We start from the raw sequence: 27,634 nt of genomic DNA on the forward strand, positions 1-27,634 counted from the left end.
GAGAGGTGGTGGATTCTCCATCCCTTGATGTTTTTAAGTCCCGGCTGGACAAGGTCCTGGCTGGGATGACTTAGTGGGGGTTGATCCTGCTTGAAGCAGGGGGCTGGACTAGATGACCTCCTGAGGTCCCTTCCAGCCCTATGATTCTATGAATTGTCTCTAAGGTCTTGCATTAATTATGAGCACTCGGTAGTCATGCTTGTGGTGCTTGGTAGGGATTAGTTGCAAAAGCCACACAGAATTCTGTGTCTTGAGTAGGTGAGTCTCTGAGCTGTTCCAGCAGGAAGGTTTGTGGGTGCAAAAGTAATGCACCCTTTCCATACTTTCTCATCTGAGTAACCCTAATATTCACTTTCCACAAACCACCGTGCCAGCAATACCGGACTGCGTGACTATTTGCAGAAAGCTCATGTAGCAGCCATGTTGGTTTGGTACTGGGGATTCACAACACCACCTCTGGCACTAAAGAATGACCCTCTGCAGCTTAGGATAAGAACAAACCCCCTTTGCTGGGAGCTGAAGCTGCCTCATGGCTTCTGTGGATGCCCAACAGAGCTGGGGCATATAACACAGACTGAGCTGCAGGAGACCAAACACCTACAGGGCTCCAAAGAGAATCCGTTGAGAGCTTCAAAGCCGTGTTCTTGGGACATGCACAGCCTCATGCACCCAGCTCTGCCCCTGCAGGGTTGCCATCTGTGCTCTGGGATGTGCCTGGGTTGTACTCTGAAGCAGGGATGTGCTCCAAGCAGAACAATGGTGACTTGTTTTCAGAATGCACGTGGACTGTGGCACTGCTGCAGGCTGGGCTGGGCTGGGCTGAAAGCGTATTGAACTATTGCCATCCAGGAGCAAATGGAAGGTGTCCTGAAACAGCCGGCTGGATGCTGCTCTTTAGCAATCCCTTCTGGCAAGTATAACGTAGACAGGCTTTAAAAAGGGCCATTTGCTCTCTGCTGCCAGAGGAAGATGTAGCACATGGCAAGGAGACGGCATAGAACAGGGATCTTCTGGCTCTGAAGACACCACACGGGCAGGGGAGAGCCTTGCCTGACACACAATTATGTTTTAAAGCATACCACCCTCAAGATACACATACATCTCTTGGCAGCTCTGCCCAGAGCTGTCCTGTCCACAGAATGAGGTGGGGCGGCTGCCCCAGCTGTTCTATGGACGGGAGGGGCAGGAGTACCTGGGGCAGGGCATGGGAAACAAGGGCAGGAAGCAGCACAGCAGCAGGGGGTCCCCTCCCCTCAGCCTCCCTCCATCCCCGAACTCACCACACTGCATGAGCGGCCGCTTGCTTCATGCCACCCTCCCAGCCCACTGAGCTCTGCATCTCCCCAGGTGTCTGGGAGGCCTCTTCTCCCAGCTGGTGGCAGAGAAGCAGGGCTCAGCGGGCCAGGAGGGCATGGCGGAGAGACGTGTGGGAGTTGGGGGATGGGGGAGGCAGGCCAGGGGAGACAGTCTCCTGTCACTGCCACTCACGGCCTGCCCCCTGCCCTAGGTAATCCCTGACCAGGTTGGTTAGGGAAGGGCCCGGGGGTCAGGGTGGGGGTGGAGCAGAAAAGGGCAGGGCCAGCAGCACAGGGCACTGGGGGGAATTGCCCTAGGCCTTGCCCCCATCTAGGGATGGCCTTGGCTCTGCCAGCTGGTTCCCACTAATTCCTACATCATTCAGTACAGCTGTGTACAAGGCAGCTGGAGACCATGTAGATAAGTGCTGGACTTCACATCTGTAACGTAACACAAACAACAACACAGTCACTTAGTTATGTCTATTCTACCACCCTTACGGAGCCACTTGCAGTGGCTGTGGCCATCTTCAGACGACAGAGTTCTGGTTGTGTTGCGGGGGGTGGTGTGTACATTAACTTTCCATTCCCTGGTTTTCAGAGGTTCGATTTAGCTGCCCTCCACATTCTAGGACACAAGGCAGCCCTGGGCAGCCAGGTTAATGATAACAGTTCTGAGGCAGTTCATATAGGATATTTGCACATCTGTTTCCTTCTGAACTTTCCATGCTTTCTTTGGAACTTTCATCCAACGAATCACAGGCATCCCATGTTTAGGAAATAGAAAACTTCTCAGCACCCGGCAGCAGAGTAACAGTTAAGTGCTAAGAGGAATCTTTCCATCACCTTATTTTAATTAAAGTTGCTATTCTGGGATCACAAAACAAAGATTTGTGGTCAAAACATAAATATTGTATATTATGTTAGATTTATATATCTCTTCCCATGTTCTGTTTTATTTAATCTTATATGAAAAGAAAAAGAAGGAAAGAAAAAAGATTCTTGTACTGCCCTGTAATTAGGCTGAAGGAGATGCTGCAGAAATAGCTTAGGAGAAGTCCCTGGCTGGGATCCAGAGAAAGAGCGTCCTGAGACGGAAACAGAGATGTAGCCTTGTTAGCCTGTACGCTAATAAAACAAACCAGCAGTCATGTAGCACTTAAAGACTAACAAAATGATTTGATCGGTGATGACTGTGGGACTGTCCCACGAAAGCTCATCACCGAATAAATTATTGTGTTAGTCTTTAAAGTGCTGCATTATTGCAGAGCCTGTTGATAGTATTTGCACTTGCAACCACAGCCCCGATAATTATCTGGGCGCTTCCGCCTTGTAGCTTCATAGAAATGAAACTTTTACTTTCAAGAAGATCATGGGATTTCCAGGAAAGGAAGAACCATATATGGGCAAGCCCAGTACAAAGCACTTGCATCGCCACAGTTATACTAGAAACACGTATCAGAGAGGTAACCTGTGTTAGCCTGTATCTGATTAAATGGGTCTTTGCCCACGAAAGCTTATGCTCCAAAATATGTTACTTTGTAAGGTGCCACAGGACTAGAAACATGCAGTCTCTGTTAACATGGTTCTTGTTGTTGTTCCATTAACCGCGCCCCCTCGACAGGCGGTGCGCTCCGATTGGCCCCAGGCTGTGGTTCCCGGGACTGTGTTGCCCTTGCGCTTGGCTGACGGCATGGTGCAGAAGAGTATAAAACGGAGAGTGGCAGCTGTGACTGCTTTGATATTTCAACTATTCATCACATTCATGGTAGGATCCTCGATAGCAGCAAAGGTAACAGATCTGCTTTTACTGGGGCGAAGCGGGAGGAGGGAAGAGGAAATAAGAAATTTTGCAGCTTCTTGGGGAAGAAAAGCATCGTCCCCATCTGGTAGCGATGCTTTCTGGAGCGCCTGGGGAAACAGAAGTGCAGTTTGATTGAATGCCAGGCTGTGCAAAGTGTGGCTGCATGTCTTGGTAGTTTGTGCAGTAGGGGGTGTGTGTGTGTGTGCGTGCGTGCGTGCAGGATGGAAGCTGGAGAAATTTCCTTTCTGCATTCTGATTCCTGGCCGTGCATGTGCTGTAGCTTTATAGGTGTCTCCCCCTCAGTTTTGTTGTGGTTTGCAGAAGTGCTGTGAGGCACGTTCACTTATAGCTGCAAAGGTTTGGCGACCCCACATGAAGGGCTTGCAGAAGTATTTCTCACCGTGCTAAATATATTGTGACCAGACACCTACATCTGCCTGCAGCTGTGTGGTTCCCCCTTCTGCCCTCTATGAATGTCACCAGAGTTACTCAGTTTACTTGTGCCGTGTTTGCAATTCAGAGAAGGAAGGAGGAATAACATTTGTGTTTCAGTCCTTATACTTAAATTTTACTTGTTAGGCAAATGCACAACAACAGGCTTACTTTTTTACACTGTTTACTCAGTACTTGTAGTAGTTTACTTACCATTTACACTGCAGTTTACAATAATCTTATCTGAATTTTGGCAGCATCTGTGTGAATAGGTTGGAATCTTATTCCCACTACACAGATGGCAAACAAAGGGACAGAAAGGTGGAGCCCAGGAGGAGAGGGACTCTGGCATATGCAGACACCTGTGCTTATGCTAATCAGTGGTAGAATCAAGATTAGAAGCTAGCATGTCCTGATTCAAACACCTTACAGCTTCACCTACAGCTCCCCGTAGGGGGAATTTGATTGTGTGTGGATGGGACAGACTGCCATGGGATCAGGTTTGCTCAACAGCCAGATGTTATGACATTCCTGGAAAACTTGGCTATTCTGTAGTGAAGAGGGGCACCAGTGGTATAACACTGGACTACAGTGGAGAGTGAGATGTTGCATAAATTGGAGGAGATGTTTCTTAAACTCAGGGCTGTGGGGTTCAGAGCATTATGAGAAATCCCCCAGCAAACAATGTTAGGTATTGTTTCCTTTGCAGTGATGTTGTTCATTAGACTGTAAGCTCTTTGAAGGAGGGACAGTGGGACTGCATGTGGGTTGCAGGTGCAGTACAAACCGTAATCCCTTGGTCTGCCTGCAGAGCTTGCCAGCTGCATGTGCTGCCTCCTTTCTCTACAACCATTTCCTCCTGGGGGTTCCTGCTGGGCAGCGGAGCTCTGCATTGCCCTTGCTTCAAATCACCTTGCTCAAGTGTCTGTGGACCCTCAAAAGGGCTGTGGTGCTAACCCAGGAGCTGAGTTGGGGTGACATCACAGTGGCCATTGTGAGGGACTCAGTGTACGTCTCCTTCTGGTTCCTGCAGGTCCTGCTTGGAGGTTTCCAGTTGGTCAGCAAGGATTCCATTTGGTTGCAAGGCGTGAACTGGGCATCCCCTCCTTCCACAAGTAACCCAAGGCTAGCTGTGTGATGGCTGCTCCAGAGAGTGGGGGGTAAGTGGATCTGGGGGCGTGGGATGCGAGTACTCTAGGCTCACCATGAGTGATGCCACTGTGGCCATTGGCTTGTATTCAAGTAAAGCAGGGCAAGCTGTGCAGTCTGGTTGTAACCATTGCTGGTAGGCCTAAGAGAACACACCCACAGGGAGAGGGTTCCCACCACCCCTGCTTTCTTGCTGGTCTCATGTGGGTAAGCGAGGCAGCCTTGCCTGGCTAATGTCTGCCACAGACCTGCTGCAGACTGGCTCCAATGGCAAGTGTCATTTCTCTGATCTGTTCCTGCCTGCGACATGGCTACCTGGCAACTAGTTGCTCTGCTAAAGGGAAAGAGCTGCTTCAGGTCTTGTCTCTGCCACAAGAATAAATCAATGCTGAGCATGGCTGGCTGGAGGCAGCTGGTTACCTCAGCCAGTACTGAGGGCTGCTAAGCTACAAGCCCAGGAACGGACGAATCCTCTCCATCCCCATTTCACTAAACTGTGTATGCTCATGTGGCTGGCATGGAGCCAATGCTGGTTCACCAGATCCTGGCTTGCTCTCCAGTCAAGGGAGCAGTGTGAGCGACAGCAGCTGGTGATCTGGCCGGGGCTCTCCTGGGCAAGGCTGGTAACTCTCACAGCCAAGGTTTCCATGTGGTGGTGCACAGCAGGAGTGCGGTCATCAAATTGGACACAAGGCTGCCATGCAAAAGGGCTGTCATTGACAGGTTTGTCCTGAGCTGCATGTGAGATAGTACCACTCCTGCTGCAGGAAGGGGCGTGTCTCTGCAGTGTTTTATGCTCGGGGTGCCTGTCCATCCTTATCTCTGGTATTCCCTATTGCCCCCGACCCAGAGGGAATAGGGGAAAAACTAGGCTTCTATCCTGCTTGGAATCAAAAGGAGCTAGGGGCCTAAATGCCACTGAGGGTCTGAGCCTAGCGGGCCCAAACGAGAGGGGAACTCAGTGACGCTAGGTGCTTCACCAGGGTTCCATGCCCCGCACTGGCACCTCCTGCTGGTCATCTTAGGGATTACCCCTGCAGGTCAGTATGCTTGTTCCTGGCATTGCCTCTCCCACCATAGCTCCACAGGCCACAGTGTTCTCTTCATGCAGTGGCCTTCCAGATGTGTCACCGCCTGTGCGCCCCACTTCCAAGGGAAAAAGTGTCAGTCTGACTTGACTGCTGCTTCTGCAGTGGTGACTGCAACCGCTTCCTGGTGGCTCCAGCCCCATCTTTGCCCTTAACTCAGAACTTCAGCCAGCAGCTCATCCCTTGTTCTTCTTTTCCGTGCTAGCAGCACCACTGTGTCCAGAGGGCTGGCTTCCTCCTGCCTGCCAGGCACCCAGTCTTCCTGCCTCAAGCTCAGGGGAATAACTGACCCTGCTCTGCCCTGGGCCGCCTCTTAGATGAGCCTGCTGGGCCTTCATTGGCTGTTCCATGAGGTTCTTCGCCTCTTGACTGCTTACTGCACAGGCTCCCTTGGGCCGTGTTAACCCCTTGCATGCCAGTGTGGGACAGATGCCTCATCTCCGTTCTGTACAACCGTGTCAGTTCCTGGATTCCAAGGCCAGAGGGGAGAATTGTGGTCATCTGGTCTGTCCTCCCATAGAACATAGGCCATATGACTGCCCCCCATAATAATTCCAATTCAGATGTGGAAAGAGAGCTACTATGTAGACAAGGCAGACAAAACAAGAAGTGGGAAGAAGCATCATCCCCATGTTATAGATGGGAAACTGAGGCCCAGGGAGAAGGGTGTGCCTCAGGTTACACAGAGGCTTTGCAACACCAAAACACCTAATTTTGATATTGTTTCAAGTTATTAGCAAATGATCCATTTATAGCATTCCAGAATGACAGCACATGGCCACGTTGTATGTGCGCTTTGTCTCCGGTGCATAGCAACGGCTGCTTGTTTCTTTGGTCACACCAACAAAAGAAACTTGCAGCTGAGCCAATCTGCCCTCCCCCATGCATTTCCCAGGGCTGTGTTTTCTCCTTCAGCAGTGTGCATTGTTCAGCCTTGTTGTCGCAGTCAGAACAGCAAAGCTCTTCCCTGGCAGCTCTGCTGTGACTTGATCTCTTGTTCTTTGCAGAGGTGGCTTTTTGTTCTGCCATTGACCAATAGGCCAGTCAAAACCCCTCTCTCTGTCGTTACAGGGGCTCTCAAAAACTACGCTTTGCCTGCTGGTTGATTAAGCAGATCAACAGTGAAAACTATGAGGGGCTCTGCTGGCTCAACAAGGCCCACAATGAGTTCCGCATCTCCTGGAAACATACTTCCAGGAAGGATATCACAACTAATGACTACAAGATTTTCAAGGTAGGATCCAAAATTATTCTTTTTCCTGACTCCTGCTCTTCCACACCCCACCCCATCTCCTGCAGAAGCACCTTCCAGGCCAGGACGTAACTTAGGATTTACACCAGGCAGCTAACAGAAAGTGACAAAATGGCCCGCCCTGGCATTGCTCTGTGATGTTCGCCTTACTGTGGTGTGCCACCGGTGGTGACCTTACATTGCAATGATGCTACACTGTCACACCCTGGCACCAGGCAGTAGTTGACTAGCAGTTTTTCATTTGATGGCATATGCAGCTGCCAGGGTAACAGAGCAGAGAGGGGTTCCTTAATACACCTAGCCTTGGAATAGGGACTAGCTTCAGTACCCATGGCTGTGGGGAAGACCCCAATAACCCTGGTGGGTTTTGTAAATGTTCCCTTCCAGTGCTGCCTCCAGTCACTTGCTGGCCACCCGTGCTGAATGTATTTCCAAGCAGAGGGTGGTTCCTGGCAAACAAGAAACTCAGTCTGGAAGCTTTTTTTTCCTGGCTTGTCATTTGCTTTAATAAATATTGTCTCTTTAAAAGACTGATTGTAGATGTCATAATAGGGCTTCTGCCCCTTCTGGAATTTCCTGAACTGTCAACATTTTAATGGTGTTCTCCTGCAGACAGCAGATTATAGAGCAACTAAATGGGTCCCAAATAAATTCTGAGCATTGTGAGGACAATATTGTGCTGAGATGAGATGTGAAGTGTCCCAGCTCAAACTGGTTAGACATTTTCAGGGTGAATATTTTTCTACTAGAAAATGTGGATTTGAAACAAATGGAAATGTTTTGCTAGAATGTCCTCCCATATAACATAGGCCATATGACTGTCCCCACACCCCATAATAATTCCAATTCAGATATGGAAAGAAGCTACTAAATAGACAAGGCAGACAAAAAAGTGGGAGGAAGCAAAAAGTGGCAGGTTCCTAATCACCCACTGCCTACCAGGAAGAGTTCCATGGGACATCTGGTTGGTTGGCAGGGCTGGAAGCCCGGCTCCCTGACCTGCCCAGCTCTCTGCCTGGTGCGCAGCTAGGTTCAAAACTAATAAAAGGAAATTTTTCTTCACACAGCGCACAGTCAACCTGTGGAACTCCTTGCCCGAGGAGGCTGTGAAGGCCAGGACTCTATTAGGGTTTAAAAAAGAGCTTGATAAATTTTTGCAGGTCAGGTCCATAAATGGCTATTAGCCAGGGATAAAGTATGGTGCCCTAGCCTTCATAACAAGGGCAGGAGATGGATGGCAGGAGATAAATCACTTGTCTTCTGTTCTCCTTCTCTGGGGCACCTGGCATTGGCCACCGTCGGCAGATGGGATGCTGGGCTTGATGGACCTTTGGTCTGACCCAGTATGGCCATTCTTATGTTCTTATGTTCAGAATTCCAATTTCTAGGAAATTTCAAATTTGCATTTTTCATTCCATTCTAGAATGATCCCACCCCACCCCACCCCACCCCACCCCCTGAAATTTCAGAATTATCTGCAGAATGGAAATTCCAATTTCAAAGGGGTCTAGGCAGGGTTCAGAGTAAGATTGGACTTGCACACCATCCTCCCAGAGACTGACCAGGCAATAGCCCTCAGTACTGCAGATGCTGGGCTGTCTGACAACGCTGAAAATTACAGTAGTTGCAGTGTCTGAGAGAAATCTTCTGGTTGATTCTGCTTAACTTTGTGATCTTTTCTGTGGTAGCCAATCAACAGTCAGTAGTCATCCAGAAGTCAGACCTCACTTTCAGACTTCCAAGGGCTTGTTACAAAGAGTTTGGCAGAGAAATATATGAACAAATCATAGGCAATTCAGGGCAGGCCTGTCTATCGCTCTATAACTGTAGTACAATGGGCCCCAGACACACACAGGCTGTGTCTACACGTGCACGCTACTTCGAAGTAGCGGCACTAACTTCGAAATAGCGCCCGTCGCAGCTACACGCGTCGGGCGCTATTTCGAAGTTAACTTCGACGTTAGGCGGCGAGACGTCGAAGTCGCTAACCTCATGAGGGGATCGGAATAGCGCCCTACTTCGACGTTCAACGTTGAAGTAGGGACCGTGTAGACAATCCGCGTCCCGCAACGTCGAAATTGTGGGGTCCTGCATGGCGGCCATCAGCTGGGGGGTTGAGAGACACTGTCTCTCCAGCCCGTGCGGGGCTCTATGGTCACCGTGGGCAGCAGCCTTTAGCCCAGGGCTTCTGGCTGCTGCTGCTGCAGCGGGGGATTCATGCTGCATGCACAGGGTCTGCAACTCGTTGTCGGCTCTGTGGATCTTGTGCTGTTTAGTGCAAGTGTGTCTGGGAGGGGCCCTTTAAGGGAGCAGCTGGCTGTTGAGTCCGCCCTGTGACCCTGTCTGCAGCTGTGCCTGGCACCCTTATTTCGATGTGTGCTACTTTGGCGTGTAGACGTACCCTCGCAGCGCCTATTTCGATGTGGTGCCGTGCAACGTCGAAGTTGAACATCGACGTTGCCAGCCCTGGAGGACGTGTAGACGTTATTCATCGAAATAGCCTATTTCGATGTTGGCTTCACGTGTAGACGTAGCCATACAGGAAATACTATGGATTACTTGGGTAGTAGCCTATTGTAACAAATGACTCCAGAACAACACTAATTGAGGGATATCGTGCAAGAAGAAGAAGGTGGTGGTTATGGGGGGCAGAATGGGATTCACAGATTTTTCCTTGTACACGTTGAACCTCTCTAGTCTGGCACTCCCTCATCTGGCTATGTCTGTAATCCAGCATGATTTTTAGTTAGCTGAACAACCACCCATCAAGGATGTGGCCAAGTGTGGTTCCATAAAGATACTTGTTTACACACAGACTTCCTGGCTCTCGGTGTTCTGTGCTGTTGTTAACTGTAATTATCTCTGCATGTCTTCAAAGAGCCCAGTAAGCAGCAGAAGTGTTGCTAATGTGCTAGACGATCTTGACCTCCTGTGGTCAGGCAAATTCTCTTGTCCAGCACCGGTCAGGTCACAAACACCTACCTAAAAGAAGTTCAGTCTGTATTTCTTCCTTTCTTTCCATTTAACTCAATCCTGCATTGTATGATGCATGTCTGTATTTGGACACTCTGTCCAACAGAGTCAGGTAGACTATGATGACCAGACCGTCTATGTACCTGGACAGAGCACATGCTTGAAATCTTGCCAAAATCAGGACCAGAAGATTGGGTCATGTTCTAAACACTTGTGTGGTGCAGGCTGACGGTTGTGTTTTTAGTCCTGGATCACAGTGACAAAAAGGGAAAGGGTGAATGCACTGCTACGATCTGATTGTGTTCCCATCCTTACCTCCAGATGTTCACTCTTCTGGCAGTGTGTGTGACAGGGCGCTTAGAGTCGGGGTGCACATGGAACGATTGGAAGCAATCGTACAGCGGTCTTTGGGCCTTGCTGCCCTAGGGACATTAAGATCACAATGGCTTCTGGCTTGGCTTCACTGACAGCCCTCTCCTTCTCTAATACCTTTCCGTCTGTCTTCTCTCCCCCATCCCTCTCTTTACGGAAAGGCCTGGGCCATAGCCAGTGGCAAGTACAACGAAAAGCTGAAAGATCCAGCCAAGTGGAAGACCAACTTCCGTTGTGCCCTGAGAAGCACAAACATGTTCCTGTTGGTTCAGGATAACTCAAAAGCCTCCGAGGACCCCCACAAAGTGTATCAAATTGTCAGCCAAAGCCCCAGTACTGTGGCAGCTGCTAACTCCCCAACAGGTAAAAATAAGGATGCTGCTCGTGGGTGCTGAAGGCAGGTGCCAAAGGACATGGTTCTGATCATTGCAAGGAGCTCTTTTCTGCTACATGCTGCCTGGCCCAAGTCCAGAGCCAGTCTGAATAGCCTCATGTGGGAGAGATGGGATATTAGGCCTCTGGAAAAGACTGAGGGGTCGGGAAGAACTTTCAGAAATACTTTTTCCCTACCAATTGCCAGTGTTCTCAGCCAATGGGAGGTGCTGAACACTCTTGAAAATCAGAGCTGGTGGCCTGGCTCGGGTATGATCATGGTGCTTAGTAGTGGATGTTTTTAAAGGGACATCTTACTGCTCTTTTCTGAAGCAACCCAAGGAGCCAAACTCTTACTGAGGGATGCCTAAACAGCAGTCATTTCAGAATAATGGCCGCTATTCCAGAATAACTTTGCAAGCATCTACATAATACAGTCACTATTTCAAAGTAATTTCAAAATAGCGGATGGCTTATTTTGAATTCGACAAACCTCATTCTATGAGGAATAGCGCCTGTTCTGAAATAGATAGTCCGGAATAGGGGCTGTATAGATGGGGAATAGGGGCTATTTCAAAATAAGCTTATTCTGAAATAAATCTGCTGTGCAGATATAGTATTTCAGATTAGATTTTCCAGGGGCTGTAATCCAAAATAGTCTGTATTGTGTGTGGACATGCTATTTTGGAGTAAGTTTTGCTTATTTCAGGGTTTCTCTGTAGTGGAGATGCATTATTCTGGAATGGCTTATTTTGGAATAATAACCCCAGAATAAACTATTCCAGAATAACTTTGCCCTGTAGACACACTCCTGGTTACAGCTGCCTTACCCTATGATGGCTCTGGCATAACGGGGGGGGGCAGTGTTCAGAGCTTCCCAATGGTGCAGAGGTTCACAAAGAACCAGGTAAACTGGGGGCATTGAGGGAAACATTTTCAGGTGTGCTCATTTTTTTTCTAGTTGCACAACTCAAGGCACTGTAAAGGGACTTTGCTTTCAGAAAGGCATCTGCATCTGCTCTCTGGAATCTAGACAACTTTAAAGGATCAAAAGTTAGGCACCCGGATTCACCAGTCACTTCTGAGAATTTAGGCCGGGGGTTCCCCATTTGGCCTCTTAAAACTTAAGGGAACACCAATTATTTTGGAGATTTTTTTCAAAATTTGTGCCCTAAGCCATGAGCAAATTCCACTTCTTGGTCAGTTAAATTCCCCTTGTTGGAAATTCCATTTAGTATGTCACTGGAATTTTCCTCCCCAGTCCTATAACTTTGCTGTTTTCTTTTAGACAATCTGCGTGACAACAAAGATAGCATCAGCCCACATTCTGAAGAGGCCTCTCCTCTACACCACCTTACACTACCACGACAGCAGCTGCAGGTACCAGCCCTGGGGTTGGGAAAAGCTGGGGAAATGCAAAGCTTGGAGGAGCCTGGGAATCAGCAGAGCCTGATAATTTTTCACAAAACAAATGTGTCTTGTGGGATATTAAAAGGCATGTTGCAGTGTGCTGACAAAATCTGTCACTGCTAGATCCTTGCAGGCGAACATGTTTAGACCAGTGTTTCCCAAATTAATTTGACTGTGAACACTTTTGGGCTTGGAATATATTCAACACATACCTGCTGGGGCAGGGATTTAATACAGAAAAATTGCTGCACATATGGTCAACTTGATTTGAGTTATTTCATAAAGAACAAAAAGTTAAAGAGGAAATCGTCTGAATGAACAACTAACATCCTTCTGATAGGAGGACAGTTAGCAAACCTATGAATATAAAAATTAAATACAGATCCAAAACAAACCAGCAAAAGAACAGCTGAAAGAGGGATGGTTAGTGTTCTTCTAGAAAGGACAATATTGTTCAAAAAAGGACTGTCCCTCCTTAAAACTGTTATGAAAAAGGAACAAAACAGATTTGGTATGGAAAAATAACTTGAAATTTTGTTTTGGATAAATTATTTTTATAGAAAACTACTGGAAAATAAAAAGTAACATTTGACTTTAATTTTTTAAATGGGAAAAGTGTTTTTGCATCTCTAGCAGCATGAGACACATAGCTACACTACTATGAATGCATAAATGTGATACCTACAATCTAAATACTATTCAAATACCATGTTTTTATGTACACAATTTCTTTAATATTTTAAAAAAAAATCTCACTAGCTTTGATATTTTTTCACGGAACACCTATTCAAAGCACACAACACCAGTGTTCCGTGGAACACGGTTTGGGAAATGGTGGTCTAGACAACATGACTGGGAGTTGCTTGTATCCCACAGGAACAATAAACTGGCCTCTGGGGGAGAAACAGCTGAGCTCATGTTTGCAACACCCAATTGAATTACATACACAGCTAGATCCTGAGCTGCAGTCCCAGGAAGGGATGCCTCTCAGTCTTTTTGCCGTGTGGAAAAAAGTTTTCCACAATTGAATAAGAGTTTTTGGATGATGGGGAAACTGCTTTAGTCTGCTTCTAATGCAACCTGTTCCTCTGCGCTGTGAATTGAGGGAAGGGGGAACAAAACTAACCTGTTCTGATTTCTTGGCATGAAGATATGCCTACATTCAGGATCTCTTCTCTCCTGTCCAGCTCTTCGAGGAACCTTCTAGCTCCCTGAGGCCTCAATCTACAAGAAAGAATCTCACCACTTTAACTAAGGGTGTGGTTCAACATCAGCTAAGCTAAACAAGGGAAAAGCCTTGTGTGGATGCTTCTGTATTGGCTTGATTTAGCTTAATTCAATTGGGAATCTGAAAATAAGCTTGTGTTAAACTGCAGTACATTCCACCCAGTGGTTTATACCAGTTTAGCTGAAATGTGTTTTATCTTACACTGGGGCCTACATGACAGCTACGCAGGATTGTATTGGCTGCATTGGAATGACACTAATTCACATCAGCTGACAATCTGGTCCCCTGGATCGTACTGGGGGACTTGTCTCCATTCCAGTCACAAGGGGGCAACCACCAGCATAGGTGCAGAGCCTTCAGGTCCATAAATAAGTCATGATTTGCATCAGTGGCCTTTATCGCTGTGTTAAGCAAGTTCCCAGCCCCTCTCTCTTGGATGCCTCAGAGGGTATTTGGCTTGCATGCATCAGATATAGGCACCCCTGGGCTAAGGCTGGCATTAACAGGGACTTGTGCCTGCTGTAACACCAGGAGGCAACACAGCAAGGCCAGGCCTGAAGCCACTTCTCAGGGTGCCTAGGAATGCCCAGCTCATTGCAGGGCGTTGTGCTTAGCAGAAGTGGAAAAAGTACCCCAAAAGTTACTTGAGTAAAAGTGCCACTGTTTTAATTTCTGTATACTTGAGTACAATCTAGATGTGATGTGTATGCATGTGCAGGAGTACTTTTATTCCAGTAGTTTTCCAAAGGGACACCAATAACTTGTACTTAAGTACAATCCCCACCACCACCAGCTGCACTTTTACTCAGTAACTTTTGGGGTATACTTCCCTCCCCTGTGGTGCTTGGCCTTCACTAATGCACTTTGTGTGTCTCTCATTGTCTTGATGAATCCAATCCAACAAAAAGAAAATGGGCTCATGTGTTTTGTTTTGCAGCAGCAGATAGAATTAGGTTTGGAGATTTTGTCACTGGAAAACCCTCCACAAGGTAAGTCACTGACTGCCTTTTTTTTTTTTTTAAATGTACACAACTGAATTTCTAACAATAAAACACAGGCGAGTAACCATGGTCCTGCATTCTCCTAAACTTGGAATTAAAATGGATTTGCTGAACATTTTTATTTTTTTATCCATCTAATGGACTGACCCAGCCCTGTGCTCCTCTGCTGTTTGTTCAGTGACTTAGAATCATAGAACAATAGAGCTGGAAGAGACCTAAAAAAGCCATCGAGTCCAGCCCCCTGCTCTAATGAGGACCAAACCCATCAGCTCAGCCCAGCCAGGGCTTTGTCGAGGCGAGACTTAAACACCTCCAGGGATGGAGACTCCACTACTTCCCTGGGTAGACCCTTCCAATGCTTCACCACCCTCCTAGTAAAAAAAGTTTTTCCTAATGTTCAACCTGGACCTTCCCAACTGCAATTTGAGACCATTGTTCCATGTTGTGCCATCCGTGACCACAGTGAACAGCCTCTCTCCAGCCTCTTTGCAACCCCCCTTCAGTAAGTTGAAGGCTGTTATCAAGTCCCCCCTCAGTCTTCTCTTGTGCAGACTAACAGTCCCAATTCCCTCAGCCTTTCTTCATAAGTCATATGCTCCAGCCCTCTAATTATTTTGGTCACCTTCCACTGGACCCTCTCCAGTGTATCCACATCCTTTCTCTAACTGGGGGCCCAGAACTGGACACAGTACTCCAGGTGCAGCCTCACCAAAGCCGAATAAAGAGAAATAATCACTTCTCTGGATCTGCTGGCAACGCTCCTCTTGATACAACCTAATGTGCCATTAGCTTTCTTGGCTACAATGGCACACTGTCGACTCATGTCCAGCTTTTCGTCCACTACAACTCCCATGTCCTTTTCTGCAGAACTACTACTGAGCCAGTCGGACCTCGGCCTGTAACAATGCTTGGGATTCTTCTGGCCCTGTCCTGCATTTGTCCTTATTGAACCTCATCAGATTCCTTGCAGCCCATTCTTCCAATTTGTCTAAGTCACTCTGGACCCTATCCCTATCCTCCAGCGTATCTAATTTTTTCCCCTTGTACCCTTTCATTGAGGGTTTAGTGCCTGGGAACCCTGGGTTCTCTTCCCTGCTCCGCCACTGACTTTTTCAGCTCCCTGGTTGAGTCCACCATCATTTCCCTGTGCCCAAGGGCAGGAAGCAGAATGAACATAGCTAGGAAGTTCTCCTGAGACAGACAGATTTGATGTAAAGCTCTTGCATCCTAGTGCAATAGCAGTGAGGCTCTCCCCTTGTCTGCAGTTCTGGGGGCAGGTGGGCATGGCATGCACTTCTAAGCTAATAGAACAGGTGGCAATAACTCTGCCAAAGAACCTCTGCAAGATGCTCTTGGCGCAAGAGCCCTGGGTAGCTCCAACCATGGCACTAAGCAAGGCGGGGAGACAGACGTGTCGCACCCCCGCCTCCCCAGCCCACTTTGGCCAAGAGTGGTGAGGTCAGCCACAAACTTTTGAGCAAGAGCAGGGCTATTGCTGGCTCCCTCTCTGCAAAGTAAACTTATGTGGAAAACCAGTTTCCAGAGGGGCACTTGGAGAGGTGGGGGACAGGATGAGAAGGGCTGGTGACATACACAGGGAAGTGTGTGTAATTGAGACTATTCTCTGCTCTTGGTATCTGGCAGAGATGGACAGCGTGCAGGACGAGAGGCCTCCCTACCACCCTGGCCCGAATGAGCCCAATGGCTACACCACCAATAACGCTGCACCAAACGGCTACCAGTGCAACTCTGACACACTCCAGTGGGTTGTGCAACAGTGCAGCCTAATCCAAAATGGCTGCAGGCAGCCACTGCTGTCATGGGCAGTGGATGGAGGTTTAGGTCACAGTTCAGGTAGGCCGAGACTGAAGAGGTGTGTGTGTTTCCTAACCGGGCTGGCTCTCCTTGGCTTCCCATATTGGGCCGGTTTAAAAAGCATTGGGACAACCCCGCCCCCCCCCGTGTTTCAGGGACAAGGGAATCCTGCCCTTCCTTCTGATAGGCTGGGCTAGCACAGTGGTTCTCACGGCTCGGAAGGGACCAGCCAGAAAGGACCACTCCGGACAGAAAGCCGATATTCAGTAGGGATGGTCTGGGACGTATCCCGATTAAAAACAGCTGCTCCAGCCAATGTACGTGGGGTGGAAATTCAGGGGCAGGTTCTCATACGGCCTCCACCTGTCATGACTGATGAGGATTTAAAGCAGGGGAGCCCACCCTCTGGTCCTTGAGGCTCTTCTGCTGCCCCTCCCCAAGGGCAGCTGCCTAAGAGAAATATGCACTGGGTTCTCAGTGAACCGTGTCCCGGAGCTGCACCCTGTGGCTGTGTAGCAGCCCCAGTGCTGCAGCGAGGTGGTGGGAACCTCGCTGCCCAGCCACATCCTGCTGCTTTTCCCCCCACAGCTCTGAGAGCCAGCAGCACTCAGAGCTGCTACCCTCCCTTCCCTCCTGCAGTGCTCAGCAGCGCCCCTGCTGGCTGCCTGCTGCACTGCAGAGGAGAGAGGGTGCTCTGTTGCCTGCTTCCTCGTGAGGCTGTGGGCACTGCAGGGAGAGCAGGAAAGGAGTTTACTTAGCAGGGTGGCTGTCCTGGTTGAGAGCCCCTTCCCCACAGTCACCCAATGGCAGCCCAGCAGGAAGGGTGGCCCAGAGCCGGTCCTGCCCCCTCTGCCTTTCTACCCCAGCTCTGGTACCTGCCATAGGCTAGTGCCCCAGCTGTGACCAGCTTCCCCCCCCCCCCCCGCCCCAGCATACCCCTGGTGAGGAGGTAGCCTAGGAGCCAGCTATGCTGACTCAGGCTTCTGCTGAGAATGGTGTTACCAGCTCTCAGGATTGTAAGCATTGAGTCCTTGGCCATTTGATACCTTGTTGTAAAGCCCCTAACTCCTGGAGCCCCCAACTCCTGATTCCACAAGACTCCCCACCTCTCACTTAAAGATAAGAAATAAGTCTCTAGCCCTCACAGCTGGAGGGAAAAGCTTGAACCCATGAATTTTAGAGGCTCAAAACCAGGAAGCCAATAAAAAGAGCCCAGCTGGGGGGCAAGGGATGGTTTTTTAAGAGGGACTTGCATGATGGTTTTAGAGCAAGGTGGGTTGGCAATGCTGTGAGAGTCCATCTGGGTAGGTTATGCACCAGCCTCAGCAGTGGAAAATGAGGCAAAAAATCAGTTGGGACCCCTTGCCCTGTCTGTGATGTCCAGTCTTCAGGCTGGGATGCTCTGGCACTGCTTCTCTAAACTAAAGCCAATTGCTGTGGTCTTTCACCCTGCCTCCAGCGAGACCAGACCTGGCTAGCAATGGTCAGCAAGGGCCCCACGCCAAACCGCTCACCCACACAGGGTGTGTTACAGCTGGGTGGCTCAACCCCATGGGCAGGGTCAGTCGATAGCCATAGATTCCTGAAAGCGAGATTTGGGGTATGATTGAGAAGTGTAGGAAGCCCTGATCCCTGCAAACTGAGCACTTGGGCAGCCACCCAGGAGAGATTCAGGCACTGCCCAGCTGATTAACAGAGTACCCACAGCGTGTGTTTCTACTGATGGCGCACGTAACAATCTATTCTGCCCATGGATGGGAAAAGTAGGGAATGGCTGATATAGCAAGGGCACTGCAACGGCAAAGCTTTAGCCAAGAGGCAGATTGTGCGGTACTTCCAAAAGGTGAGGGTGCATGCCCAGCAGCTGTTGAATTGTCTAATGTAATTGCTAGCATGCTGCCTAGCCTTACCAAGCTTAGTAATTAATACATAGGGTTTCTTCCCCCTCTCAGAAGAAGTCGCATATGAAGACAGTCAGGCCTTTCCAAACCATCACATTAGCCAAAATGGATACACCCTGGAAGGGAATGGAGCAGCAAATGGACCAGCAGAGAACTATCACCAATCCATTGGCCAGTGGGTGACCCAAACCATGGCAGAGACCCAACCCATGCAGAATGGTTATGACTCGTCTGCTGCCTCACTTCTACAGCAGTCCCCCCGACACAGCACAGTTTCTGGCATAAGTCAGCTGCTTAATAATACAGGTCAGTATCTCCCCATTAGTGGAGAGTTGGCTGATTTAAACCAGCCTGTTGCCTCTGCAGGCACTTGGGACAAAAAGGCTTGGCAGGTCTTTGAGACCATCCTTCCCACAGCGGAAGAGTGGGGGGTACAGCAAATTAATCTTATACGTGATAGGGCTTTGCAGTTTAAATCTTTAAATTGGTAAATATCAGCAAACATCCATTTCCCTGCACACGCACACAATGGAGGAATAAATGTTCCATCCATTAAAATTGAAATTTGCAGATAAGCAACGTTGTCGATGCTGCCTAACAACTTACTAGAACTTGGTGTATATTTGGACCTGTGCTGTCCAGAATTTGTGCTCTAACAGTTATAAAGCTTTAGCTTTTCGAAATCAAGGTCCACCATTAAATCATTGCCTGGCCTGCCCGACTGTCTGCCACACCCTCCCCCCCAGTTTCCCAGAGCTGTGAAAACTGAAATGGAAAAAAAAATTGCCATTAGTCAAAATAAAACCAGGGTTCTGCCAAGCCTAATCACAGCTGATGCCACACACAAAGCCAGTTTTCCAAAAGAGCTATGCTCCCACTAGGTGCCTAATGGAAGCTCTGTGCTAGATCTGACACTCCCTCCAGTCCCTTGTAATTATCATACCACGGCAGCAGCAGCAGAAGTGCTATAGGGCGTGGTGCAGAGGATGGAAGGCAGCAGAACGGTTGTGCACGGATGTGCAGGTATTGGCCCAGCGCTGCTGTCTGTGCAGAATTATTTTTCTTCTCTTTAAAATGTTACAGAAGAAAGTAACCGTGTAGGGTTCACAGCTGGGACGTTTGGAGAGGGGCTTGAGAGTGATTGAGTTGAGGACTAATCCATCCCCCACTGAAGTCACAGGAAGGACTCTGAGACCTCCTGGAAGCCTCCTGTTGATCTCTGCAGGCATTGGATCCAGTCTGTAGGCAGTGGTGGGTTCCAGGCTAGGGCAGTGGGGAAGGCCCCACCACGCTGAACAGAATGAATGCAAGGGGCAGCCAGTCACATGGAGCAGAGTGGGGGGGTGGGGGGAAAGAGCAGACTGAAGAAGGAAATGACTGCGTTTGTTACTGCCGAGCAGCCTCACAAGCCTATTGTTCTCCCTCACAGCGCAAGTCCTGTTTGAGAGGCAACCTCATTACAATAACCACGTGGGCCTTCAAAGTTCTTTCCTGGCCGAAGCCCCTGCAGGGAACGCAGTGCTCTGTCAAGCGCCCAGTGGCCCAGGAGAGAATCCCTATCACCAGCCAGCAAACCAGTGGGCAGCCCCCACAGCGGTGGAGCAGAATGGGCTCACCCATCCCGCTGCCCCTCTGCCAGAGCAGCCGATTCCGTCTCACAGCTCAGGCCCTTTGCGCAACAATGCAGGTCAGTGACACCGCCAGCTGCCTGCCCCCGGGAGGGAGGCCTGCCCTGAGCACAGTGGTACCCCTCCTGGTTTCCTCCTAAGCGCAATCTGAGGTAGTCTAGGCAGCACTGTCAGAAAACGCAGCTATCGGTTCCAAAGAGCTCCATCCCAAAGTGGGCAGAGCCTGGGGCAACCACACCCACCCAGCCACAGGCTCCACCCCTGCCTGTCCCCTCCTGGAACAATGCTGCCTGGAAACTATGGGACCTGGTCCACCACCGTGCGGGCAGTGGGAGCTGGAGGAGCACACCACCCCCAGTGCATCCCACTTCGCCATGGCAGCAGGAAGCAGAGTGCCCTGACGCCAGGTCACTCTGCTTCCAGCCACTGTGGGAGTGGGGTGGAGCAGGCTGCTGAGTTTCTGCCGCCCTGGTGGCGGGGGGAGGGCAGTGACCCCCTGCTACTGCAGTGCAGGGCCTGTAATCCCCCAGTTCCTCCTGTCCGTAGGATGGTTGGGGCAGCTGCTGCAGGGCCCCCCACAAAGCGTGGTCTCTGGGGCAGCCACCCCATGTCGTCCTATGGACAGGACAGCTCCAGTTCCAAATTCCCACGTCACCCCTAAATTAGAGAGCCACCTGCACTGTAGTCGCAGGGCTACACATCTCAGCTTCAGGTCGGAAACAATGACCCCTCCCTCAGCCACTGCGCAGCTGCCCCGCCTCCACTTGCACAGCGTGATGCTGGGAGTTCCATGAGGTTCTCAGGACGTGACTCTCCCGTGAAAAACGGGTACTAAGGGACGGATGGTGCCAGAACACCCAGGCAGGCCTGCCAGTGGCTGGGCTCTGTACATCTGGGACTAACCCAACCCCCTCTGACGTCAGGGGTGCAGTGTTCTGCACTGATTTCATTGAGTGTTAGATCAGGCCCAGGGAGAACTGATGAGGAAGCAGAGTGCACTGTCTGCCAGGGCCGCCTCTGTAGATCGAGCCTTCCCTGTTTCTTGCAGAAGCCATCCCTCCCAATATGGATGTCACCATCTATTACCGAGGGCGACCGCTCCACCAGGTGCAGGTGGCCAGCAGCAGCTGCCTGTTCACGTACAATGAAGACGACCCTGGAATCGCCCTGGGCTGCACACAGGTGATCCGCTTCCCGAGCCCCGATGAACTGCCGGACCACAGGCAGGTCCACTTCACCAACCATGTGCTCCAGACCACAGGGCTGCTGCTGGAACAGAAGCATAAGAAGATCTATGCCAAGCGCCTGAATAAAAGCAAAGTCTTCTGGGCCTTCTCCAGGCAATTAGCAAACCTGCCTCACAACCCTGAACCCAAGCTGCTGCCGCGCGGCACAGAAACTGAGCTCTTCGACTACGAGGCGTTCTCCAATGGTGAGTCTGCCAGCAGGAGGGCCGTGCTCCCCGGGGCCAGGCTGGTGGGCAGCGTTTACGTTAGCTGAGAGAGAACCCCGTGGGATGTCATTTATCGTGTTTTTCACAAATGGGGCTCCAGTAGGGATGAGCCGTGTGGGTTGATCATGGGCCGGAGCCCAAACTGCAGGCACCTGGGCTCCTAAGTTTTGCCTCAGCGCTCTGGAGAGCGGAGATAATGGCCAGGAACAAGGGTGAGGGAGCCCAGAAAGCTCGTCCCCTGGCCATCATCTCCTTTAGTCCAGCAATCCCAGTGCCTTCCCTCCCTGGCCTTGCGCTGCTAAAACCATCCTGTCTCCGTTTCCAGAGCTGAAGGCTTTCAGGGAACATCAAAGAGCTTCATCTCCCGACTTCACCATCTACCTTTGCTTTGGGCAGCACTTCTCCAAACCCAAGGAGGACCTGTTAATCCTGGTGAAGGTGAGCCAAGAAGCACTGTGAGCTCTGGGCTAGCAATGGGTGTGCTGCTAGCAAAGCCAAGCATCCTCAGTCTCTGGCAGGATGTTCAGTAGTTAGGGTTCACTTGTTGACAGCCAGCTTTGTTGACTTCAGTATTAATGGACAGCCACGAGGAGGCTGCACCCCTCTTCTGCGTGGAAAAACCATGGGTCAGTGTGGTGGGTGAATAGCTAATTCTAGCTGAGATTTCTGAATGACCAAAGGGACGAGGTTTTCCCCACCCCTTGAACTTCACAGCCACACTGCAAGAAGTGGGGAACCTTCTTCTGCCTCTAAAGCTTCACAGGCCTCAGTGGGCAACTGAGCATCTCATCCTCACTTAAGTATGCGTCCCCTCTGGCTGCCCAGACTCCCCTCCAAAGTGCCCTGAGAGTGGCTGCACCAGGCCAGCCACGCACTGCTTGAGAGAAATGGGAACACAGAGTGTAGTGCTCTGACATTGCTAGGATGGGTACCAAGGCCAGATGCTAGACTGAGCCAATAGTGTAGCTATGTAGGGAATGGCCCCAGAGCTGGAAACCCCTTCAGTCCGGGCACAGAGCCAGCCCTGTGCTGCTTTTGCAGCAGGCCGGATGCGGAGTACAAGCTGCAGGAAGGAAGAGGATGATGGAGTACAGAAAGGCCAGGGCCACGGCTGGCTGTGGCCTGGCTATTCTGCAAACTCAGCAGGCTGTAGCCAGCGCAGGGCTGAATCTGAGCTTGTCCCTCTCTTGCACTGCCTGGTCTGGGTGGTGCTGACAGACCCTGGCTCCCGCAGTAGTCCCCCTGGAGCACGGGAACAGATGCAGCTCTGACAGGGCCATTTAGGATCATTCAAGAGTGGCAATGCAGAGCAATGTGACCCGACCCTCGAGCACCTCCTGATGCGAGCGTTCCTCTCTTGCAGCTGGTGCCCAAGTTCTGCGAGTATTGCCACGACCTGGTGCTGAGGGAGGGTGCCTCATCCCTGAACAGCATGAATGTGAGTCTCCAGGTGTCCAGCTCCTTCAACAGCTTGTATGACCTTATAGAGCAGTACAACATGCAGGTCGACTGAACCACCTCCCCTCCCTGCTGTGCTCCTAGGACCAGATCTGCCTGTGGGAGAGGTGCACTGGCCTGTCCTCGGCTAGGTCTCTGCCTGACTGGCCTACATTTGAAAACACTTCCAGATTTCCTCTGCTTTCTCAATCAGTTTGCTCCCATCAGGAAACGTGGGGGTGAGATGATGTGGGGTCTTGTGGCTCAGCTACTGCCACTAGGCCCCCGTAAAGCTGCGTTCCATCCTTGCTGTGCCACTGGTCTCCTTAGTGATTTTGGTCAAATTACAGCATCTGTGTCTCGCTTTCTCCATCTGCAAAATGGGAATAATTCCTTGCCTGAGAGGGGGATGTGAGACACTCTGATGATATGGTGATGAGAGCAGCCTTCCCGCTCCAGGCACATGAGAGAATCTCAGATTTTACCATGAGAGATGACATGCTGCATATCCCATTGAAAATGTCAGCCCCCCATCCTCCAGCTGAAATAAACCTGTATCAGACACTGTGCTCTGAGAGCAGAAGCACGAGTACCTTTCTCCCTGTTTTAGGATGTCAGGGAGAAAGCCAGGGCTGGGTAGATGGCAGCTGCATCCCTGCCCTGTAATGAGCTTCTGCCTCCTTGGGGCTAAGCTGGTTAGATTTTAAACTGGGAGGCAGAGGAGAGGGTTTGTTCACTATTTTTTTTTTAAGAAGGGGGATGTTGCTGGGGGGCAAGTGGGGAAAGGGCTGTACACCAGGGCTCCCTGGGGCCAGGCTGCACACCCAGCTCTCCTGCAGTGCACAGGGGTTGTACGTGCTGAGCAAGTCCAGGGGATGCATGCTGAGGCCCAGCTCCCTTGCTTTGAAAGGAAGTTAGGAGCCAAAATAGCTGTGAGGCTCTGGGCTTTAGCCAGCTGAGCAACTACTGGGGGAATGTAACCCCCACACCTGTGTGTGGTTAACTGTCCCGTGTAGTGGTACCTAGCCCACTTCATAGAGAGAGAGAATGTGTCCTCTACAGTCTAAGCTGAAAGCCAGCTGGCCCTTAGCTCAAGCTGTAGCAGTACCTACACAAAGCTGCAGTAGTCCCAGGTTTGAGCCTGCCTGTGGGCACTTACAGGAACACCCCCCAGCCTAGGGCAGAGGGAGGCCCCTGAGCTCTGCCCCTTTCAAGCACTCACCTGTCAGAGACCTGTGAAAGGAAGCACCCAAGCAAGGCCCTTTACAGCTGCAGGCCACTAGCACACTAAAGAGTGAGATAAATTAGTTACAGGAGGCTGCTTTGAACAGCTGGTCCAGGCCTTGTGCTGGCACCATGCCACAGTGCGATGGAGGAGAATGCACAGTGTCCCATAGGGAAGGTGTGGAAGTACCAAGAGAGGCTGGCTCTGCTTCCAGAGAGTTTTGCTGTTGACTTTACTGGGGGCAGGATTATGTCTCTTCCAAAGTGGCTGCTTCTTGCCCCCAGTGTGCCTGGCTATTAAATTAAGTGTAAAGCTGGACAATGTATGATAACCTCTCCCCACTCTGCCCAAGCTCAATATGCAAGCCCCAGAGTGCTCAGGCCTTGGGGAGGTTATTTGAGTCCACAGACTCCTGAACCCAGGCCTGCCACTGTAGGCAACCACCAGCGCAGCTATTACTCCAGCAGTTTGGGCTCTGGCAGGCAAACAGCAGGAATTGGACATTGTTCCTCCAAAAGCAGTGACAAATGTTAGTTTGGGCCCCTTCCACGGCCTAGCTTAGCTGTGATAGGTCTGCAACACCACAGTGTTGCTGCTGGCTCTGAGTGTGGCACAGCTGTGGGAAGCAACAAGTGGGAGATGAAGCAAATATCCGCCTCTTGGTGCTGTCCCCCACTGTTCTGAAGCGCATCTATTTATATTGTTAGGGTGTGTGATAGTAAATGGCTTGTATTCTGTGAGCGTAGTACACAAGGGTGAGGGAGCCTGTTACAGTCAATCCTGTTGGGCATCATCATGTGTGCTTGTGTCTTACAGAGGTGGGCATCCTCCCCAGCAGCTCCCATGGTCTCTCTCTCTTCCTTTCAAGGCTGCTTATATCTTTCTGTACCTCTCCCCCTGCTCTCTTGGGCTGTCAGTCTGTCTCTTACGTCCTGATGGCTAAAAACTGTATTGTTAATTATTTTTCTATTCAAGACTGCAGCAAGTTTCCTGTCAGGGTCTTTTAAGACCATTAGGGAGGGAGTGGGAAGCAGGTCTTCTCAGCACTATGCACTGCCAGATCCCAACATACCTTCCGAAGGGTGGGTAAAACCCTGGCCCTGCTGCTCTGCCATTGATGTCTCAGGGGCCAGGATTTTACCTGGTATGGCTGGCAGAATGTTAAGCACTAATATGGAAGTATAATTTATATAATAGGCCCCAGTGTGGCACTTACCTTAGGTTTCCTTCATTGCTTATGATGCACAAGTAAATTAAGAGGGTTTTATTTATAGCTTCCTTTTCTTAGCCTAAGGTGCTGTTTCATCCCTGCTCACCTTGACCTGCTGCTTTTATGACCCCACCCCTTCACCTGCAGGCAAGTGGCCCCTTGAGGTTGATTCAGCTCCACCTGAAATCACTTACTTGTGCCCCTGAATTCAATGGGAGCCAGCTGAGACTCCTGAAGTATTTCTGCTGGTGCCATGTCCACAGCATGGCCTTTGACCTATGTTTTCAAAAGTGCCTTTGAGGCTCTGGGCTTTAGCCAGCTGATCAGCCACCGTGGGACTATAACCCACACATCTTTGGGAGACTCAGCTGGGACACCTCTGCACCCACAAACCGAGCCAACTTTCACCACACCACTGCCACCACAAAAAAATTCCTGGCCACTGTAGGCAATTCTAGGTCTTACTCCCTGAGGGAATCTCACCTGTTCAATAGGTTCCCATCCTAAAGGAACACCTGATCAACCAGCGAGGCCTGTGACTTCTAAATAGACGCCCAGCCGTTTACAGGGACTAGCATCTAATTCAGTTGGTGTGGGGAAGAGTGACTCTTCCGCTATCTCGTACGGCAGTTTGTGTTCCCAACAAAAGTGGGTTGGTCTTTGCTGCTGTGGACCTCACAGAATTGTTCCAGCTGTGGTTACCACATAAACAGGAAGGTTTGATGAGGAGGGGGTCTCATCTGGTGCCCATTGAGAACAGTGGACAAAGGGAGTGATTTCAGGGGGAGCTGAATCAGCTTAAAGCAGCTGCTCGCCTACAGCACAAGGAGGAGTTGGAGCAAGAGAAGGGATGTGGGGGGAGGTCATGGAAAGCAACAGAGCAGGGTTGCAAAGAGCCTGACGCACAACAGGCAAGCTGTGCCCAGCCTTTCTCCCTCTTCTCTGCAGAGCCACAGGCCTGGTGCCTCCCAGAGAGAGCTTCTAGCTCAGGGGTTCCATGTTCATAATGTTTCTTAGACAATGCCTTGTCCTGCTGTCGGGCCGCATTTAGCCGCAGGGTTTTGCAATGTGGAGCTGACATTGCACAGCCTGCAAACGCTCTGTGGCTAGCCAGACCGCAGTCATGACAGGACATCACTTGCCAGCTGTGGGTGGGATGAGTCACAAGCCAGTCCCTGGCTATGAGGTAATGGCTAGAGTCTGCTCACGGGTCGCTCAAGCAAAGTCAATGCAGCTGCACAGCCAGCCCAGTGAGTGAGTTTGGGCAGAGCGTGAAACAGCCTAGAGGCTGTGTGGTCAGGGAGCTGTGCAAGTGACCCTCCTGTATCCCACAACTGTAGGACAGGGTTAGCCTGCCCAGCCACATCATGCTGCTCAGCCATGCCCGTAACAGTGCAGTGCGGCCAGCTAGCCCACTCTGCTTCAGCTGCTGGGGGCTGGGGCGGTGAGATCAGGACTGAAGATGGTGGGTGTCTAACAAGGCACTCTGAGCTTTTGGCTATCTTTCTACCCCCAGAGTTAGGAGAACTGGCTGCCCCTATTGCACACACCATTAGGTAGTTACCTGTTGTAATGAGGGAGAACCACTTCACACCTACCTACAGCCTGATAATGATTCTCATGAGCCCAAAGTAGTGTCTGACATGATTGTATTACCAGAGTGTGTGGACATGAACGGGGCAGGGAGGCAGCGCTGGTAGAAGCTGTAATGTAGCAGGGTCTCTCACCGTGGCCATAAGTGCCAAGCTGATCCGAGCTGGGGGCTAGGGACTATTGTGCCTGGTTTAGTTATTATGTACCATTGTGGTTTCATTGCAAAACTACCTAACTCGCATCACAGCCACAGGAGGGGCTTACTGTATTCTTCCCCAGCCCAGTTGTGAGCATGGGAGTTCTGCACAAAGCAACCAGTTAAACTCTTTCATTTGCCTTTGCTCATAAACTTGGGGCTGCAGAACAAAGTAGGAAGTAAAAGGACAGTAAGGGCCAGTTTCTTCATAACAAGCCAGAAAAATCAAGTTTCCTGCCTCTGCACTGCACCTTTGAGAGCCAATATGGGGCTAATTAAATATGGATTTTTTTGTACTGTACTTTTTGGTACTTGAATAAATTACTGTTCTTCCCCTTGCAACAGCATAAACAGGCTACTTCCCCAGAGCATGTGACCCCGGCTAGCTCCTGCCACAAACAATGGGCTCAGCAAATCAGAAAACCCCTAAGGTTTTTCATTAACAGGGAAGAGGTGAAGATGACCTATTTCTTACTGAAGCCTTTTGAAAGGCTTTCAATGGGCTTCGAAGCCAGCTGCTAATACTACAGGTCTCACAACATTTGAAAGCCTCTTTCCATCTTGATTTCAGAAATGTTTAATTGAACTGCAACTGAGGTGAAACATTCAACCTTCTGTTCTACCACTAAGTCACTTTGCATGCTTTGTGCACGGGTCTTATGCATATGCTGGGCAGTGCAAACCTGTCAGCTGGGGATGCGAGTTAAGCTCTCTGTTCATATTTCTCTTCCTGCCTGTGCTGATATGTAGATGTGTGTTCTCTCAGCGTCTGTGTAAATAAAATGGCATTCCACGGGCTT

At 50.2% G+C, this 27,634-nt stretch overlaps 1 protein-coding gene across 2 annotated transcripts; it reads left to right on the top strand.

Annotated features, from left to right (window-relative positions):
• The first annotated feature begins 3,018 nt into the window (after positions 1 to 3,018).
• Positions 3,019 to 27,634, top strand: IRF7 (interferon regulatory factor 7). Of its 2 annotated transcripts, none has more exons than XM_074997881.1 (12): positions 3,019 to 3,087; positions 4,565 to 4,691; positions 6,840 to 7,002; positions 10,527 to 10,728; positions 12,026 to 12,117; positions 14,313 to 14,364; positions 16,021 to 16,230; positions 18,144 to 18,398; positions 19,522 to 19,779; positions 20,769 to 21,152; positions 21,499 to 21,611; positions 22,537 to 27,634. In XM_074997881.1, the coding sequence occupies exons 2-12, from the start codon at positions 4,669 to 4,671 to the stop codon at positions 22,684 to 22,686; spliced, it is 1,902 nt and encodes a 633-aa protein (XP_074853982.1). In that variant the 5' UTR covers positions 3,019 to 3,087; positions 4,565 to 4,668; the 3' UTR covers positions 22,687 to 27,634. The 2 variants fall into 2 exon arrangements, with proteins under 2 accessions (XP_074853982.1, XP_074853983.1); XM_074997882.1 differs by having other exon boundaries at positions 20,772 to 21,152.

Source organism: Carettochelys insculpta, chromosome 6 (assembly GCF_033958435.1).
Source record: "Carettochelys insculpta isolate YL-2023 chromosome 6, ASM3395843v1, whole genome shotgun sequence".
Taxonomy (NCBI): Eukaryota; Metazoa; Chordata; order Testudines; family Carettochelyidae; genus Carettochelys; species Carettochelys insculpta.

What these genes read in the sequence shown, in the direction of transcription:
- IRF7 (XM_074997881.1), top strand. Translation starts at nt 4,669, where the DNA reads ATGGCTGCTCCAGAGAGTGGGGG. An exon ending in GCTGCTCCAGAGAGTGGGGG is followed by an intron (nt 4,692 to 6,839) that starts GTAAGTGGATCT and finishes CTGTCGTTACAG; the next exon opens with GGGCTCTCAAAAACTACGCT. An exon ending in AGCTGCTAACTCCCCAACAG is followed by an intron (nt 10,729 to 12,025) that starts GTAAAAATAAGG and finishes GTTTTCTTTTAG; the next exon opens with ACAATCTGCGTGACAACAAA.